The sequence below is a fragment of the Neoarius graeffei genome, chromosome 22 (assembly GCF_027579695.1).
Source record: "Neoarius graeffei isolate fNeoGra1 chromosome 22, fNeoGra1.pri, whole genome shotgun sequence".
NCBI lineage: Eukaryota > Metazoa > Chordata > Actinopteri > Siluriformes > Ariidae > Neoarius > Neoarius graeffei.
This window is the reverse complement of record NC_083590.1, coordinates 14,192,252-14,211,824: the sequence shown is the minus strand read 5'-3', so window position 1 is coordinate 14,211,824 and position 19,573 is coordinate 14,192,252. Positions and strand designations below refer to the sequence as shown.

Sequence of the window (19,573 nt, the reverse complement as noted above, 5' to 3'; positions counted from 1 at the left end):
TTCTGCCACTTACCTTCCCTGACTCCGCCCTCCTGTCACAGACTGGGGCTTGACCACGCCCCCGCTGCCACATACCCCCACCGCCCAAGTCAGGCCGGGCGGCCGTCTGGCCTGCAGCCGACTACCCCCCCCTTGACGGGAGAGGAAGTCTGCCATGACCATCTGCGCCCCCGGCCTGTGGACCACCTTGAAATTAAAGGGTTGGAGTGCCCGATACCAATGGGTGATCCGCGCATTGGCATCTTTCATGCGGTGGAGCCACTGGAGGGGCGCGTGGTCCGAACAGAGGGTGAAAGGGCGCCCCAGCAGGTAGTACCAGAGGGCGAGAACCGCCCACTTGATGGCCAAACACTCTTTCTCTATGGTGCTGTAGCGCCCCTCACGCACCGACAGCTTCCTGCTGATATACAGGACAGGGCAGTCCTCCCCCTCCACCTCCTGGGACAAAACCGCCCCCAGCCCTCTGTCCGACGCATCGGTCTGCAACATAAAGGGGAGAGAAAAGTCAGGGGAGTGTAGAAGTGGCCCCCCACACAGTGCAGCCTTTACCTCTGAGAAAGCCCGCTGGCACTGCTCCGTCCACTGGACCGGATCTGGTGCCCCCTTTTTAGTGAGATCAGTCAGCGGGCTGGTGATGTCCGAATAATTAGGTATAAACCTACGATAATAGCCAGCCAGCCCCAGGAACTGTCTCACCCCCTTTTTGGTCTTGGGCCTCGGGCAGGCCGCAATTGCTGCTGTCTTATTAATTTGGGGACGCACCTGCCCGTTGCCCAAGTGGAAGCCCAGATACCGTACTTCTACCCACCCAATCGCACACTTCTTTGGGTTGGCTGTGAGCCCCGCTCGCCTCAGCGACCTAAGGACGGCCCTCAGATGTTCGAGGTGCCGCTGCCAGTCATTACTATAGATGATGATGTCATCTAAATACGCGGCCGTGTAAGTGGCGTGAGGGCAGAGGACTCTGTCCATCAGCCGCTGAAACGTAGCGGGCACCCCAAACAGCCCAAACGGAAGGGTGACGAATTGGTGTAAACCAAACGGTGTGGAAAAGGCCGTTTTTTCTCGGGATAGTGGAGTCAAGGGGATCTGCCAATATCCCTTTGTCAAATCCAGCGTCGAATAAAAGTGAGCAGTGCCGAGTCGATCGAGCAACTCATCAATACGAGGCATTGGGTACACATCGAATTTAGACACCGCGTTGACTTTTCTATAGTCCACACAGAACCGGACCGACCCGTCGGCCTTGGGTACCAAGACCACCGGGCTGCTCCAGTCACTGTGGGACTCCTCGACGATGCCCATTTCGAGCATGGTCTGAAGTTCTTCCCGAACCACCTTTTTTTTGTGTTCGGGTAGCCTGTAAGGGCGGCTACGCACTACCACCCCCGGGGGCGTCTCTATGTGGTGCTCTATGAGGTTAGTGCGACCAGGCAGGGGCGAGAACACATCCGAAAACTCGGTCTGCAACTGGGGGACCTCCGTGAGTTGGGTCGGGGAGAGGTGGTCTCCACAGGGGACCGGAGAGGTACGTGATGCCAATGTCCCTTTTTGAACCTCCGGCCCCAGCTCCGCCTTCTCCGGAACCACTGACACGGGGACCTCCTCGTTCCAGAGTTTAAGCAGATTGAGGTGGTAAATCTGTAGCGCCCCACCCCTGTCTGTTCGCCTCACCTCATAGTCGACGTCCCCGACTCGCCGTGTGACCTCAAAGGGTCCTTGCCACTTGGCGATCAATTTGGAGCTCGACGTGGGCAACAGTACGAGTACCTTATCTCCCGGTGTGAACTCTCTAAGGCACGTACCCTTGTTGTACAGGCGGGCTTGCCGTTCCTGGGCCTGCCGCAAATTCTCCTGAGTTAGGTGGGTGAGCGTGTGGAGTTTTGCGCGCAGGTCCATAACGTACTGAATTTCGTTCTTACTTTGTGAAGGTCCCTCCTCCCAATTTTCCCGCAGCATGTTCAGGATGCCGCGCGGCTTACGCCCATATAATAATTCGAACGGGGAGAACCCCGTGGAGGCTTGGGGGACCTCTCGCACTGAGAACAGCAAGGGTTCGAGCCACTTATCCCAATTACGTGCGTCCTCACTTACAAATTTCTTAATAATATTTTTGAGGGTGCGGTTGAACCATTCCACTAAACCGTCCGTTTGTGGTTGATACATGCTGGTGCAGATCGGCTTAATCCCCAATAACCCATACAGTTCACGCAGTGTTCGTGACATAAACGTAGTGCCTTGATCAGTCAGAATCTCTTTCGGGATTCCAACTCGGGAGATGACGCGGAAGAGTGCCTCTGCAATACTGCGTGCTGAGATATTGCGCAGAGGCACTGCTTCCGGGTATCGCGTTGCATAGTCCACCAGAACTAATATAAAGCGGTACCCTCGTGCTGACCGATCTAATGGCCCAACGAGATCCATCCCAATTCTCTCAAACGGGGTCTCGATTAACGGTAGAGGGCGCAAAGGCGCTTTTGGAATGGCCGCTGGGTTTACTAACTGTCATTCGCGGCATGCCGTACACCACCTACGGACATCGCCGCGAATCCCCGGCCAATAGAATCGGGCCATTATTCGGGCTAGTGTTTTATCCTGCCCCAAGTGTCCAGCCATGGGATTAAAGTGAGCCACCTGGACTACCAATTCCCGGCGGCTCTTTGGAATTAAAAGCTGCATGATTCGCTCCTTAAGGCCCGGTCCCACTGCACTTACGGATGCAAAGAGGATGTAAAGCGTAAAAAAATCTTTGCCATCCGTTGGAAAACGCTACGCATCCGTTGTGTACTCATTGCATACGTGCTTCATACGCTCTATCCATCGAGCATCCGTCCACTGTGATTTCATCCGCGCAAAAAGTTTTGAGCTGCACAAAACTTTTAGAACGGATGAACTTTCCGCCGTGTACGATGTAAATCCGCGACATATACGAGTAACAAACGTTCTATGTCCGTTATCATCCGTTAAACGTCTGCTGTATCCTCTCTGCATCCTCTGGGCATCCTCGCAACTCACATCCGCTGCAGCTGAAAACGGAAAGAGGGAGGAAAGATAAGGTACATGAAACGTCTATTCATCGTTAGTAGCACGGAAATAGAAAGGATGTAAGCGTATGTATCTCGTGTATAAAGTATTCAAAACGGACAAAGCGTTTATATCTGGGATGTATCTCGTATATTTAGGATGTCTGGAGTATGTCTAGAGTATGTAGAAGGACACCTAGCGGACAATCGATATTTTGTATAAAAAGGGGGAGAAAATCATCTAGTAGTAGAGATGTATCGATGTAGCCGCCAGCACGTCTTTCCGCTTTATGCTGACGGCGTGCGTGCTGCATCCCTTTATATCCGCGGAGCAGACGCAATTCATACCCCCCGCATGCGCAGTGAACGGTCTGCATCCGATATACATCCGCGCAACATCCCCTTTGTTTCCGTTAGGCGTACGTGATGCATCCTCTTCATCCGCTATGCATCCGCTCTTTCTGCTATGCGTCCGCTTCTCAGTTATCACCGGTAACCCCTTCGGAGCTGTCATCCACTTCCATCCGCTTTCATCCGCTACGCTTCCTATGAACATGCGTTTAACATCCCCGCTATATACTACCCACGTCCGTTCTTTTCCGTTCTGTTTTCGCAAATTTTCGCCATTTTTGTCCATTTCTGGAGCGGATGAAAACGGATAGAGCCACCCCCGAAATTTTGCTCGTCCGCTGTGTCCTTTTTGCATACGTTTTGTGTCCATCGGCCAGTGGGACCGAGCCTTTAGTTTGAGTGTCCTGCGTCACTCGGTATAATCTATCCTTCATAATCGTGAAGTAGGGGAAGGATGGGGTGGCGTTCGGCTGGAGCGTTTGACCATTGATTACTCTCACTTGGTCAAACGCATGCCGTAGAGTCTCGTCTCACGACTGCTCTAATGGGAAATCTGCGAGGGATTCCCCGAGAGAGAGGAGGAGCCGGCGGGTCCTCACTCTGACGCGGAGATGACGTAGACGGCTCTGTGACAGCTGCTCCCGCCAAAGCGACACCGGGACCTCCCCCTGTCAAATGGCAGGACCCACTCTCTAATAGGCGCGTCATTAAACCCCGAAATCCCGGCCAATCAGTCCCCATAATCAAAGAGTGGGTAAGGCGAGGATTAACCGCCGCCTTCACTATAAATTTTTCCCCTCTGAAAATAATGTGGACCGACACCAAAGGGTAGCGGTGAACATCCCCGTGCACACACAACACCTTCACCCCTTGTGCTCCCCCCAATGCCTCATTTTGAACCAGGCTTTGGCGAATTGAGGTCTGATTACAACCAGAATCCACCAACGCCTGATATGTAGCCCCTTGGATACTCACCGGTATGCGATACGCTCCGGCCCGATCGAGGGCGGCCTCTGGCACGTAGGGGATCCGAACCACCGCGCCCACTTCCATTGCTGTGCACTGCTGTTGAAGGTGGCCCGGCTCCCCGCAGCGCCAGCAAACCGGCCTGGGCTTTCCCTCTGCACCGGTGATCTGGGGCTCACTCACCTGAGGTGGGGTAGAGACAGACACAGAAGGGAGAAACGGGAGGGCACCGCGGGTGCGGCGGGCCGGTGCCGGCCCCCGCCTCCGTGGTGGGGGAATGGGGCGAGGACAGGACACAGGAGGAAGGGGAGAGAGAGAGAGAGAGAGAAGAGGAGAGAAGAGATGATGCCATCTGCTGTCCTGCCGCCGGGACAGCGCCCAGATGATCCTCCGCCAGCTCGACTGCCTGATCCAGCAACGCCGGGCGGTGGCACTGGACCCACTCTGCGGTTCTGGCTGGTAAGCGGGCGATGAACTGTTCCAGTACCACCTGGTCGACGATTCCCTCAGCGTCGCGATCATTGGCCCTCAACCACCGCCAGCAGGCGTCCCGGAGCTGCTGGCCGAACGCGAACGGCCGGCCAACTTCCTCCAACCGCAGCGTGCGGAAGCACTGGCGCTGTTGTTCCGGTGTGCGCCCCACGCGCTGGAGGACAGCCCGGCGGAGGTCCGCGTAGGCCAGCCGGCGGTCAGCGGGGAGCTGTAGCGCAGCCAGCTGTGCCTCTGCCGTTAGCAGGGGGAGAAGGTGCGCCGCGTGCTGCTCCATCGGCCACCCCGAGGCTTCGGCGACCTGTTCAAATAACGTGAGGAATGCCTCGGGGTCGTCCTGCGGGCCCATCTTGGTGACAGTGAGGGGAGACGGGCCCGCGGCCGGAGTGCTGGTGGGCCCCACCGACGTGAGGAGATGCCGGAACGCCTCGCGATCTTCCTGCTGGGCCAGCACCAGGGCTTCGAAGCGCCGCTCTTGTTCCTTTCGGAGTGTGACGAGCGCCTGGTGCTGGCTTTGCTGAGCTGTGGCGAGGGCGTGGACCAGGTCGGCGAATGGGGAGGATTCCATGGGGCTGCTGGGTTGGTGCTCCACGTTCCAGGTTTCAGCACCACTGTAGCGGTTCAGTATTGGTGGGTGGAGCACAGAGGACGGTAGGACAGAGATCAGGTTCACAATAGCGTTTATTGCTAGACTTTTCAGTTTAACAACTTCTCATACTCAAACAGACACACACAACTGGCGTCTTGTTCAGGGCTGACCTCCTTCCGCTCTCGCTCTCCCTCCTGATATAGGGCGCGGTCACTGGGAAGACACACAAACACAGGTTAATTGCTCTCAGGTGTAGTGACTCCGCCCTCCTGTCACAGACCAGCGCTTGACCACGCCCCCGCTGCCACAATTCATTTATACGCTCAATACTTGGTTGGGGCTCCTTTACCATGAATTACTGTATCAATGCGGTGTGGCATGGAGGTGATCAGTCTGTGGCACTGCTGAGGTGTTATTAAAGCCCAGGTTGCTTTGATAGTGGCCTTCAGCATATCTGTATTTTTGGGTTGGGTGTTTCTCATCTTCCTCTTGACAATACCCCATAGATTCTCTATGGGGTTCAGGTCAGTTGGCTGGCCAATCAAACACAGTAATATCATGGTCAGCAAACCATTTGGTAGTAGTTTTGGCACTATGGATAGGTGCTAAGTCCTGCTGGAAAAGGAAATCAGCATCTCCAAAAAGCTCATCAGCAGATGGAAGCATGAAGTGCTCTAAAATCTCCTGGTAGATGGCTGTGTTGACTTTGGACTTGATAAAATACAGTGGACCAACACCCGTAGATGACATGGGACCCCAAATCATCACAGACTGTGGAAACTTCACACTAGGCTTCAAACACCTTGGATTCTGTGCCTCTCCACTCTTCCTCCAGACTCTAGAACCATGATTTCCAAATTAAATGCAAAATGTACTTTCATCTGAAAAGAGGACTTTGGACCACTGGGCAACAGTCCATTTCTTTCTCTCCTTAGCCCAGATAAGACACTTCTGACATTGTCTCTGGCTCAGGAGTAGCTTGATATTAGGAATGCGAAAGTTGTATCCCCTTTCTTGAAGATGTCTGTTCGTGATGAGTCTTGATACACTGACATCAGCCTCAGTCCACTCCTTGTGAAGCTCTCCCAAGTTCTTGAATCAACTTTTCTTGACAATCCTCTCAAGACTGCGGCCATCCCTGTTGCTTGTGCAACTTTTTCAGCCACCCTTTTCAGCAATGACCTTTTGTGGCTTACCCTCCTTGTGGAGGGCATCAGTGATCATCTTCTGGACAATAGTCAAGTCAGCAGTCTTCCCCATGATTGTGGTTGTGTGTACTGAACTAGACCGAGAGATATACTGTGTTCATACTGTTTTACTCAAACTCGAAATGAAATATTCTAATATTTTGAGATGGTTTTTTATGTTTTTGTACTGTACCGGTATGTCATACTGATTAAAATTAAAATAGAAAAATGCTTGAAACATTTTAGTTTATGTGTAATGAGTCTATAATATATAACATTTTCACTTTCTTAAATAACTGATGGAAAATTTTGAACTTTTTCACAATATTCTTATTTTTTTGAGATGCACTAGTACACACACACACACACACACACACACACACACGTAAATTGGTGCAAATAAACAGTCAAGGGCACTTGAGGTATAGCAGGTAAACATGAAATAAGCAGTATAAACAATAAACTAGTAGCTGTTAAGGTGAGGTAGTGCAGAATAGTGCAAATGAGCGAGGTAAAGTGAGATGTGCAGTCCCTGAGTTCAGTGTGTTAATGAACGTTGAGATGTATGTGTGTGTGTGTGTGTGTGTGTGTGTGTGTTGGGGGGGGAGAAAACTGTGAGGATGACATGTCAGATGCTGAAGGGGGGGCAGGGGGATGTGCGAGCAGAATCTGTGGCAGGGGGCAGAGGGGGGAGGAGGGGCAGAACAGGGAGGGAGTTGAGCCTCTTGATCGCCTGGTGAAAGAAACTGTTCTTGAGCCTTCTGGTTTTGGCCCAGAGACTCCGCAGTCTCCTCCCCAACGGCAGCAGACTGAAGAGGTTGTGAGAAGGGTGGGTGGGGTCACCTGCAATTCTGATGGCTTTGCAGGTGAGGCAGGAGTTATAAATATCCATTAGAGAAGGGAGAGAGACACCAATGATCCTCTCAGCTGCTCTCACGATGCGCTGCAGTCTTGCAGCAGGACACGGTGCAGGCACTGTACCACATGGTGATGCAGCTGGTCAGGATGTTCTCGATGGTGCCTCTGTAGAAAGTGTGCATGATGGGGGCCAAGACTCTTGCTCTCCTCAGTTTGTGGAGGAAGTACAGACGTTATTGGGCTTTTTTAGCCAGTGATGCGGTGTTGTTGCTCAGTTGTCAGCTGATCCAGTTTATGAATGAGCTGCTGAGAAATGATTGTGTTGAATGCTGAGCTAAAGTCTATGAACAGCTTTCTTACATACAAGTCTTTTGTCTCCAGGTGGGTGAGGGCTGAGTGGAGGACATATGGAATAAAATCAAAGGATTCCAGGACATTATTAAATTCGTTGACCATAAGCTTATCAGGACAGCAAATGTGTATATTAAAGTCTCCCAGGATCAGAATGCGATCATACTGCACAGTTACTGATGACAGCAGGTCAGCAAACTCCTTTATGAAGTCTTTATTCATATTGGGTGGCCTGTAGATAAGAATACAGAGCAACGGATCTGTAGACTCAACATGGAAAGCAAGGGATTCGAAACTGTTGTATAGATCGGTTTGAATGACCGAACAGTTAAATCCATTTTTGAAAACTACAGCAATCCCTCCACCTCTTCCAGATGTTCGTGGCAAGTTTAAGGAGCTGCAGTTTGTAGGACACAGATCCGAGAACACGCTCAAGTCATTCCCTCAAAGCCACGTCTCCACCAGGAATAAAAAGTCCAGATCTCATCTCATCTCATTATATCTAGCCGCTTTATCCTGTTCTACAGGGTCGCAGGCAAGCTGGAGCCTATCCCAGCTGACTACGGGCGAAAGGCGGGGTACACCCTGGACAAGTCGCCAGGTCATCACAGGGCTGACACATAGACACAGACAACCATTCACACTCACATTCACACCTACGGTCAATTTAGAATCACCAGTTAGCCTAACCTGCATGTCTTTCGAAGTAAAAGAGTCGTTTAAAATAAAGGCCTTATTTGTGACTGACCTTACATTTGCCAAGGCCATTTTTCTCGTTGCGACGAAATGTTCAGGTATCCAGGATCGGTGTGGTAGATGGCTCAGATTGTGATGTCCGATGCCTCTTCTCCTGGGTGTAAACACCCTCCGCCGTTCTGGATAAACAGGAAGATCCGCCGGTGGACCCGGGAAAAGAAACACCAGGTGAGTGTGATTTTGATCGTGACAAAGTCGACGCATCCTCACTTTTGCACCTCACCTTCCCCACTTTCTCCGGCACTTCTGCGTGGAGCAGCAGGGCAAGACCCAAACACAGGCCAGGTTTCTGGGGAGACGCTGATGGTAGCCTCGGTCGCCACCGGATTTGTGAACATAATCCACAGTGGCTCGAATAGATAATGGTGCCTCGCGATCGTAATGAAGCGCTGATACTGTTAGAAATTCCTGGATAAACAGGCATACATACACGTAAACGCAGAGGACAGGTAAGGACAGGACAGGTAGAAAGTGACGGCTTGCCGACAGACATACTGGTGCATCATACGTGATGTAGCCAAAGAAAGAAACTAGCAAGCATCTTATTGATGATTCTGCTTGGTTGTAAGTTGTGTTTCATTTTGTAACGTTCTACCAGGTGTTTATTCGACAGGTTCTACAAGTTAGTCAGTAAATCCAGTCGGTTGCTTCAGAGGCATTAGGTTTTGGCAATAATACAACAATGCGTTGACAGAAAATGTACTTTTAATACTTCAGTATTTTTAAAAGCAAATATTTCAATACTTTAACTTAAGTAAAAATTTGACTGGACAATTTTCACTTGTATCGAAGTAACATTTGCCCAGTGGGATCTGTACTTTGACTTCAGTAATGAAGTTGGGTATTTTGTCCACCTCTGCTGACAGGTGACTGGTGTTGAAATTACAGCACTGTTTATATGTGCTCCCTCTTTTTTGAAGGATAAAAAGTAATTAGACAAACGAACATCATAAATTACACTGACATTTTTATTCCTCCGACACTGAGAGGTAAAACCTGTAGGTTTTCAGGTTTTCTGTCCATTTTTTCTGAAATTCTTGTTCGCACGCTGTCTCAAGAACGAGTGGCTGAATGTTTGTAGGCTTTATATGAAATAATCATTGTTTACTTCTCTGATTCTACAATAATATATATCTATAGTGTTTTATAAATCCACTCTGTAGACTCTGGAGAAACAAGTTTATTGCCCCTGTGTAGTGCACTATAAGTCTAGTAGAGAACCATCTGAGATTCAGTCTCTCTCTCTCTCTGTCTCTCTGATTAAAGTTGATGGTCTCTCTGCTGTTCTCCGTTCAGCTTCAGCTGCTGATGGTTTAATATCACACACAACAGAGGAGAGAAACTAAATATAACACTCAGTATTATCATTATTAATTACACTGTTAATGAGAATAAACAGGTGATATTAAATCCTCATGACATTCTGAATAATAAAATTAATTTTACACTCATCTTTAAAGTAAAAATTACACCAAGATGAAAATCTGTTGATGAAGTGTGTGTCATTGTGTCTCTGCAGGTTGTGTGGTTGTGGTGTCTCAGATGAAGGCTGTGCTGCTCTGAGTTCAGCTCTGAGATCAAACGCCTCACACCTGAGAGAACTGGATCTGAATAATAACAATCTGGGAGACTCAGGAGTGAAGCGTCTCTGTGCTGTACTGGAGAATCCTCACTGTAAACTGGAGACACTGGGGTAAGATCATCTCTCTGAGAGTCACATGACCTGCTCCTCAGTAAGACATTCTCTAATAGTGAGACTGAAGCAGAGGTTTTAGGTTCATCAACAATGTCCTGAGGAGGAAGATTGTTTTCACTGCACACTGATGATTTGTCACAGAGTCTTTGGGTCAGATGGACGTATGTGAGAAGCTGCAGCACAAAACGGGACTTGATCCGACTGCAATGTACCTGAAATGTATTACTTTATTTTAGAAATTAATGAAAATGAATTATCACCAGATTAAAAAAAGGTTCCCAACTGACCATCTCACATTTGCTTCATACTTTTTGAATAAAGTCACTATTCCCAATAAATAGTGTATAAAATTCCAGGCTTGTATCTGCATTAGTTTCTGAGATATCGAAGCTTTTAACAGGCAGCATGGCTCAAATTTTACTGTCAGAACAAGTGCAACAAAAAAACATTACAAAGTTTCATTCATCATTCTTTTTAACTTTTCTTTCTACTTGCATGAAATTTTCAACGATAGTGTGGAATGTCGATTTTCAATATGATATCCCCCCCAAGTTAAACCCAGGACCCCCCTAAATCCAGGCCTGATGTGGATATAAATAATTATTTTTTATTTTTTGTTATTATTGTTGTCCTTCACAGTATATTGTTGATGAAATTAAATAATGAAGATGAGCTCAAAGTGCAGACCTTCAGCTTTATTTTGAGGAAACTTGCATCCAGATTGGGTGATGTGAGGATGCAGGCACTTAGGGATGTATGTGCAGGGGAGAGTGGGGAACACAGACTGGCAAACAAATCCAAAACGCGAGGCGAAATCGAAGTTGAGGGACAGGCAGGGGTCGATCGATCAGCAGACAGAGTAATAAGGGCTTGACTAAAGAGTAACGAGACGATAACGAGGGTCGAGGACATGATAAGGCAGGCAGAATAACAAGGCTTGGTATGACGGGTAAGACATTGTACAATACTTCGCATGGGGTTAGTGTGGGAGAGGTGTTTATATAGCATGGGCTGATTAACCAGGAAATGATTGACGGGGGGGGGGGGGTGTAGTGGTTAGCGCTGTCGCCTCACAGCAAGAAGGTCCGGGTTCGAGCCCTGTAGCTGGTGAGGGCCTTTCTGTGTGGAGATTGCATGTTCTCCCCGTGTCCGCGTGGGTTTCCTCCGGGTGCTCCGGTTTCCCCCACAGTCCAAAGACATGCAGGTTAGGTTAACTGGTGACTCTAAATTGACCGTAGGTGTGAATGTGAGTGTGAGTGGTTGTCTGTGTCTATTGGCCCTTTTCCACTACCCTTTTTCAGCTCACTTCAGCTCGCTTCAGCTCACTTCAGCCCGACACGGCTCGCGTTTCGACTACCAAAAACCAGCACGACTCAGCTCGTTTCAGCCCTGCTTAGCCCCTAAAACTCGCACCGTTTTGGAGTGGGGCTGAAGCGAGCCAAACCGTGCCGACTGAGGTTGGGGGCGTGAGCAGACACTCCCCTGTGCACTGATTGGTGAGGAGGCGTGTCCTCACATGCCCACACACGCCCCGCGAGCGCGCTGGGATCTGTAAACACCGCAAACCCGGAAGGAGAATAATTACGAATTACGAGAATTTCTGAAGCCTTATGCGCCTCGCCTCATCTATACGCTCTTGCCAGTATCTGTTGGCGTTGTCGGTGACAACAAGCCACAGCACCGAGACCAGCAACACTAACGACTCCATGTCCTCCATGTTTATTGTTTACTATTCGGGTCGTGAGACTACCGCTTAAAAGCTCACTGAATCAGTGACATACAGAGCATCGTGGACGAGTTCGCGGAGCGCAAGGCTCGTCGTATGCCCTTCAAATAATGCGCGCAGTAGGCTATTGATGTTTTATTATGAGCCATGTACAGTATGTCGCCTAATGTTTTTTTGTTTCTGAGTTACATGTTCGTTTGAAGGACTTAATGTACAAAATAACATAGTTGCACCCCGTAGTGTTGAAATTGGTAAACACAGTGCATTCAGTGAGGTTTGCACCGCCCTCCTTTTATTTCTGACTCTTCCTGTCACCACTCTGAGCGCTCATTCGTATGCCCTTCAAATAATGTGCGCAGTATAGGCTATTGATGTTTTATTATGAGCCATGTACAGTATCCTAATGTTTTTTGTTTCTGAGTTACATGTTCGTTTGAAGGACTAGATGTACTAAATAACATAGTTGCACCCGGTAGTGTTGAAATTGGTAAACACCGCAGTTGCGGACATTTTGTAGCCTAAAATGATGTTATGATAAGCTTTAATAAAGGGCCCGGTCATTTGCCCCGCCCCCGGCCCGGCTCTGACTTGTTCCGCCACTGTCACTGATGTCACTGTTTGCGCTGCTTAACGACATCACGTGACGTCCACCCACTTTCACTAACTCCACCCAATGTGTCCACCCACTTCCAGCCAGCATGGTTCAGCGCGGTTGTAGTCGAAATGCAACTCCAACAGCCCCGCTCAGCTCGACTCGGCACGGCATGGCTCAGCCGCGTTTGTAGTGGAAAAGCGGCATATGTGTCAGCCCTGTGGTGACCTGGCGACTTGTTCAGGGTGTACCCTGCCTTTCGCCCATAGTCAGCTGGGATAGCCTCCAGCTTGCCTGCGACCTTGTAGAACAGGATAAAGCGGCTAGAGATAATGAGATGAGATGATTGACAGGTGTAATTAATAGACAGGTGATAGAGGGCGCTTTGGTTCTTGGGTGTTGTAGTTCAGACCAGTCATGTTCCAGTCTGACTGGAAGTGGCACTCTCTATCGCGTTACTGACAGGCAGAGGTGGACAGTAACCAAGTAAATTTCCTTGAGTACTAGACTTCAGTACCCTTTTTGAGTATCTGTACTTTACTTGAGTATTTTTTTTTTTGAAACTTATTACTTTAATTCCACTCCATTTGAAAGACACATATTGTACTTTATACTCCACTACATTTCTATGAAGCTCCTCATTACTCGTTACTATGAAGCATCTTTGAAAGTGCATGTTTTTTTTTCTTTTCTAAAACGTGATTGGTTTTTTCGCAGGTGACACTGAGACAGCCTGTCAGTAATCACTAAGGCAGCTGGGCCATAGAAGGTTCACGCTGCACGCTGCATGCTGCACGCTACACGCGTGTAAAGAAAAGTGGACAAACGTAGCATGACTTGCTCTGGGCCATAGAACGGCGTTCACGTTGCACGCTGCACACTTCACGCGTGAAGCGAGAAATGAACATGCACACTTTTTTCTAGGCGTGAAGATGGAAATTCCAGTCAATGCATGCGGTCACCGCCGCGCCAGCCAATCAGAACGGGTCTAGGGAGATAACTCTATGCTTTCAGGGGAAAACTTCAGAAAAAATATAATTGAATGGTATAATTGAAAAATAGTTCTTCATCGGGATTGTCAAGCAGATTATAGAATGTTCGGTGAAATTCACCACGGGTTTCTCTCAGAAGGAAGTGTTCTCGGCTCCAAATTCTGTTCCTTTTTCTCTTCCTCTGTCTCAGTAAAAGCAGAATGAGGCAATCGTCGTCATCCGAAGAGTCCATATTGTTGGTTACTCGGTCAAAGTAGAACAGACGCAACATGTGAACATCCAAGCATGAAGTTTAATGGCCCAGGGTCCGGTTCTTCACGTGAACGTGTAGCGTGTAGCGTGCAGCATGAACCTTCTATGGCCCAGCTGCCTAAGGTCACGTCACGTCCATAGACTATAAAATCAAGTTCAGCGATTTCTCCACAGCGTTATTTGAACACGATCAGTTGATGGCAGAATGGAAGGAGGCGGTTCTTCTGGGGAAAGGAATAAAGATTTGTTTCGTTTAATTAACTTCTGAGTGGATAGTATCTCCATCCTTGACTCTTGTATGCTGCATAAATGGGAATAACAAAAATATATCTTTGAAAGTTAAAATTGACCTCAAATTTGGCATTTGAGCTGCCCTGCTGAGCCAGCCAACCATGAGAGCATGATGTCACAGCGGTAACCGGTTTTAAGGCTGAGGCCTTTGACAGCTATAGACCAAAGTCATATAAATAAAAATTTATGGTGAAAGTAAGAAATACCGTTACCGACTTGCTCAACTAAGACTGATTTGACTTCATTGATTGTGGGTTGACTCATTAAAACAGGATAGGTGTTATAACTTATGCAACATACATTGTAGCAGCCCTCGGAAGAAAAGGCAGATGGAGTCTCAAAACGGGTGCATTCACATTTATTTCATTGTTCCTTCAGCACCATGAAACTAAAATTTAATAACAAAGTATACATCTTTCACAAACAAGAAGACTAGTCCAGTAATAAAGATAAAAAAAGTCCGTGTACAAGCACAATTCCTACACCTTACACCTTCACAATAATTACACGTTTACCAATAAGCACAGCCTACATACATTACAAAACATTCATAGTCACATGTCCTCAACAACGACACTCACGGTTCACACATTTCACTAATTATCTTGACAACAACAAAAAAACAGACATTGCATACCTCGCTCCACTTTCCAAGGGTGCAAACTAGCAGTCCATTCGGCAATCCATTAATGCTGCATTCATGTGCTATGGGAAGAAGATATTTTCCAGTTGGGAAGTGGTATTTATCAGTGTGTTGTGTTCACATGCTTTTGTTGTTGTTGACAAATTAAAGATGGTGGACCAGATTCAAGTTAGCAATAGTTAGTTAGCTATCGTTAGCAATAGCGTCTGCTCTGGATAGGTAAAAACAAACCATAACAACACATTTTTAAAGGAAACAGATTTCTAGCGTATTATATTACACTTGTTAATGACGCAACATTGCATAGACACAAAAACTACCCACTAGTACTAGTAAAAAAAAAAAACTTTAGTAGCGTACAGTGCTTAACATTCAAGTGTCTTGTACCGCTCGCCACCATGTTGAAAAGGTTAAAGTTCATCTCATCTCGGCAACTCGTGTATCAAAATTTTCTACGAGTTGCCCAGTGGAAAATACCACAAGAGGGGGCGTTCATGTGTGCTTTCCATGTCGGCGTTTGGTATTTACCATAATTCCCATAGCACATGAACGCAGCATAACACTCCGTGTTGCCACTTGTAAACACTTCAACTCAGAATTCCAACTTTGTCGAGACATAAAAAAAAAAAGCTTCGAAAACTTAGACAAAGGTGGATTCACACCATGTGTGTGTGCTGTATGTTCAAAGTCAGACTGAAAACGCCAATATACTTTTATAAAATGTCTACCATATTGGAGCTGTTATCTGCGCATGCACATCATCACCAAGGGATTTCAAAATAAAAGTCGCAGAACATAAGCAGTCACTTACATACATGTACAGTGGTGCTTGAAAGTTTGTGAACCCTTTAGAATTGTAAAAATATTTCTGCATAAATATGACCTAAAACAACAGCAGATTTTCACACAAGTACTAAAAGTAGAGAACCCAGTTAAACAAATGAGACAAAAATATTATACTTGGTAATTTATACTTTGAGGAAAATTATCCAATATTACATATCTGTAAGTGGCAAAAGTATGTGAACCTCTAGGATTAGCAGTTAATTTGAAGATGAAATTAGAGTCAGGTGTTTTCAATCAATGGGATGACAATCAAGTGTAAGTGGGCACCCTGTTTTATTTAAAAAACAGGGATCGATCAAATTCTAATCTTTACAACACATGTTTGTGGAAGTGTATCATGGCATGAACAAAGGAGATTTCTGAGGACCTCAGAAAAAGCATTGTTGATGCTCCTCAGGCTGGAAAAGGTTACAAAACCATCTCAAAAGAGTTTGGACTTCACCAATCCACAGTCAGACAGATTGTTTATAAATGGAGGAAATTCAAGGCCATTGTTACCCTCCCCAGGAGTGGTCGACCAACAAAGATCACTCCAAGAGCAAGGCGTGTAATAGTTGGCGAGGTCCCAAAGGACCCCAGGGTAACTTCTAAGCAACTGAAGGCCTCTCTCACATTGGCTAATGTTCATGAGTCCACCATCAGGAGAACACTGAACAACAATGATGTGCATGGCAGGGTTGCAAAGAGAAAGCCAATGCTCTCCAAAAAGAACATTGCTGCTCGTTTGCAGTTTGCTAAAGATCATGTGGACAAGCCAGAAGGCTATTGGAAAAATGTTTTGTGGATGGATGAGACCAAAATAGAACTTTCTGGTTTAAATGAGAAGCGTTATGTTTGGAGAAAGGAAAACTGCATTCCAGCATAAGAACCTTATCCCATCTGTGAAACATGGTGGTGGTAGCATCATGGTTTGGGCCTGTTTTGCTGCATCTGGGCCAGGATGGCTTGCCATCATTGATGGAACAATGAATTCTAAATTATACCAGCGAATTCTAATGGAAAATGTCAGGACATCTGTCCATGAACTGAATCTCAAGAGTAGGTGGGTCATGCAGTGAGACAATGACCCTAAGCACACAAGTTGTTCTCCCAAAGAATGGTGAAAGAACAATAAAGTTAATGTTTTGGAATGACCAAGTCAAAGTCCTGACCTACTGTAAATCCAATCGAAATGTTGTGGAAGGACCTGAAGCGAGCAGTTCATGTGAAGAAACCCACCAACATCCCAGAGTTAAAGCTGTTCTTGAGGGAGGAATGGGCTAAAATTCCTCCAAGCTGGTGTGCAGGACTGATCAACAGTTACCGGAAAAGTTTAGTTGCAGTTATTGCTGCACAAGGGGGTCACACCAGATACTGAATGCAAAGGTTCACATACTTTTGCCACTCACAGATATGTAATACTGGATCATTTTCCTCAATAAATAAATGACCAATTATAATATTTTTGTCTGATTTGTTGAACTGGGTTCTCTTTGTCTACTTTTAGGACTTGTGTGAAAATCTGATGATGTTTTAGGTCATATTTATGCAGACATATAGAAAATTCTAAAGGGTTCACAAACTTTCAAGCAGCACTGTACATGCATGCATTTTCACTGATAAAACATAAAAGGCTAATTAAATAATCAGATGAACTGAGACAATCACATTCTGAAGCAAATTAAATAATCTTATACTGGCAATTTAATTACACAATACAAGTTACATGTGGGCAGCACGGTGGTGTAGTGGTTAGCACTGTTGCCTCACAGCAAGAAGGTTCTGGGTTCGAGCCAAGCGGCCAGCAAGGGCCTTTCTGAGTGGAGTTTGCATGTTCTCCCTGTGTCTACGTGGGTTTCCTCTGGGTGCTCCGGTTTCCCCCACAGTTCAAAGACATGCAGGTTAGGCTAATTGGTGTCTCTTAATTGACCGTAGGTGTGAATGGTTGTTTGTCTCTGTGTGTCAACCCTGCGATAACCTGACGACTTGTCCAGGGTGTTTCCCGCCTCATGCCCATAATCAGCTGGGATAGGCTCCAGCTTCCCTGTAGAACAGGATAAGCGGCTACAGATAATGGATGGATGGAAGTTACATGTATTAATCTAAATGCAGATAAACAACGTGTTGTTTTTGTTGTTGTTTTTTTATCCAAATGAGATTTGGTGCGGGCGGCATGGTGGTGTAGTGGTTAGCGCTGTCGCCTCACAGCAAGAAGTTCCGGGTTCGAGCCCCATGGCCAACGAGGGCCTTTCTGTGTGGAGTTTGCATGTTCTCCCCGTGTCCGCGTGGGTTTCCTCCAGGTGCTCCGGTTTCCCCCACAGTCCAAAGACATGCAGGTTAGGTTAACTGGTGACTCTAAATTGACCGTAGGTGTGAATGTGAGTGTGAATGGTTGTCTGTGTCTATGTGTCAGCCCTGCGATGACCTGGCAACTTGTCCCCGCCTTTTGCCCGTAGTCAGCTGGGATAGGCTCCAGCTTGCCTGTGACCCTGTAGAACAGGATAAAGCGGCTAGAGATAATGAGACAAGATGAGATGAGATTTCATGCTTACCCATATGTTTTCGCTTCTTGAAGGCCGATCTTGTAGCCAATTGTTTTGAAACAATCTGACTTTCAGTTGTTCATTCAATTCTCTGTTCATTCGCTTCTTCCACATAAAGCCTAGGTCACAACCGGACGTACGATTTTTTAACCATGCGATTTTTGGCGTTTCCCAAATCGCTGCATTTTTTTTGTTCGTGGAGAAAGACGCACATTGGCCGTAAGTTTGTCTTGCAACCTGAAAAAAACGTAAGCGCCTGTAGAGGTTGTTTGACATGACAAAGAACCTCTGCGGCCGGTCTGCGGCCAGTCTACGGCTCGAAAATCAGCACATCACACGCACGCCCTCCGTGCGTTTCACGCGTGCCCTCCATGCGTTTCTTGCGTTTTTTGCACTTAGACCAGCCGTAGGAGCATGTACGGCCGGTTGTGACCGAGGCTTAAGGGCGAGATATTGCTGCTGAGGCAAGCATATCCAGCAGAGAAATCAGACGACTGCTCCATTAATTCTCCATTTTCTCCATAGTGAGTACTCTGCCATTACTGCTCGGCTCAGGCAATTACTGAAACCTAGAATGGGACGTCATCGGTTTTAGCAACATCCACGGGGAGGTCACTGCCCAAGGGATAGGATGTTCTGTTTGTAAGGCCATTTTAAAATTGTAATGATTTTGGCCTTTACTATGTTAATAATTTTCTGTAAATTACCCTATGTTTATGGAAAATTACTGCAGTTACTACAATGCATTAGTTTCTTTTATTTTGATTGGCTTCTTTTACTTTCTTATTGGTTTCTTTTACTTTTATTTCTTTGCATGTTTCCCACTGAAATGGGGCGGCACGGTGGTGTAGTGGTTAGCGCTGTCGCCTCACAGCAAGAAGGTCTGGGTTCGAGCCCCGTGGCTGGCGAGGGCCTTTCTGTGTGGAGTTTGCATGTTCTCCCCGTGTCCGCGTGGGTTTCCTCCGGGTGCTCCGGTTTCCCCCACAGTCCAAAGACATGCAGTTAGGTTAACTGGTGACTCTAAATTGACCGTAGGTGTGAATGTGAGTGTGAATGGTTGTCTGTGTCTATGTGTCAGCCCTGTGATGACCTGGCAACTTGTCCAGGGTGTACCCCGCCTTTCGCCCATAGTCAGCTGGGATAGGCTCCAGCTTGCCTGTGACCCTGTAGAACAGGATAAAGCAGCTAGAGATAATGAGATGAGATGAGATGAGATGTTTCCCACTGAAATGTCTTAAAAACCCTTGCTGTAACCAATCCTGTGTGAGTTTAGAAGTAGTGATGTGTATCAGGCCAATTAGAATTTAGAGTGATTAATCTTGAATCTGCTGCTACCTATGACACAGAGTTGAAGGAGAGAATACGTTTGGGCTCCAAAGTTCACAGATGTTGAACGGGAGCAGTTAAGTTCATAAAAAGAGGCTTAATTAACATTTTTGGAGA

General features: G+C 47.1%; 1 protein-coding gene across 1 annotated transcript in view; it reads left to right on the top strand.

Annotated features, from left to right (window-relative positions):
• Positions 1 to 19,573, top strand: part of LOC132870285 (NACHT, LRR and PYD domains-containing protein 12-like) — a 202,983-nt gene that overhangs the window by 155,839 nt on the left and 27,571 nt on the right. The window contains exon 15 of the mRNA XM_060903920.1: positions 10,090 to 10,263. Within this exon, the coding sequence (XP_060759903.1) occupies positions 10,090 to 10,263 (174 nt within the window). The remainder of the gene's footprint in view (positions 1 to 10,089; positions 10,264 to 19,573) is intronic.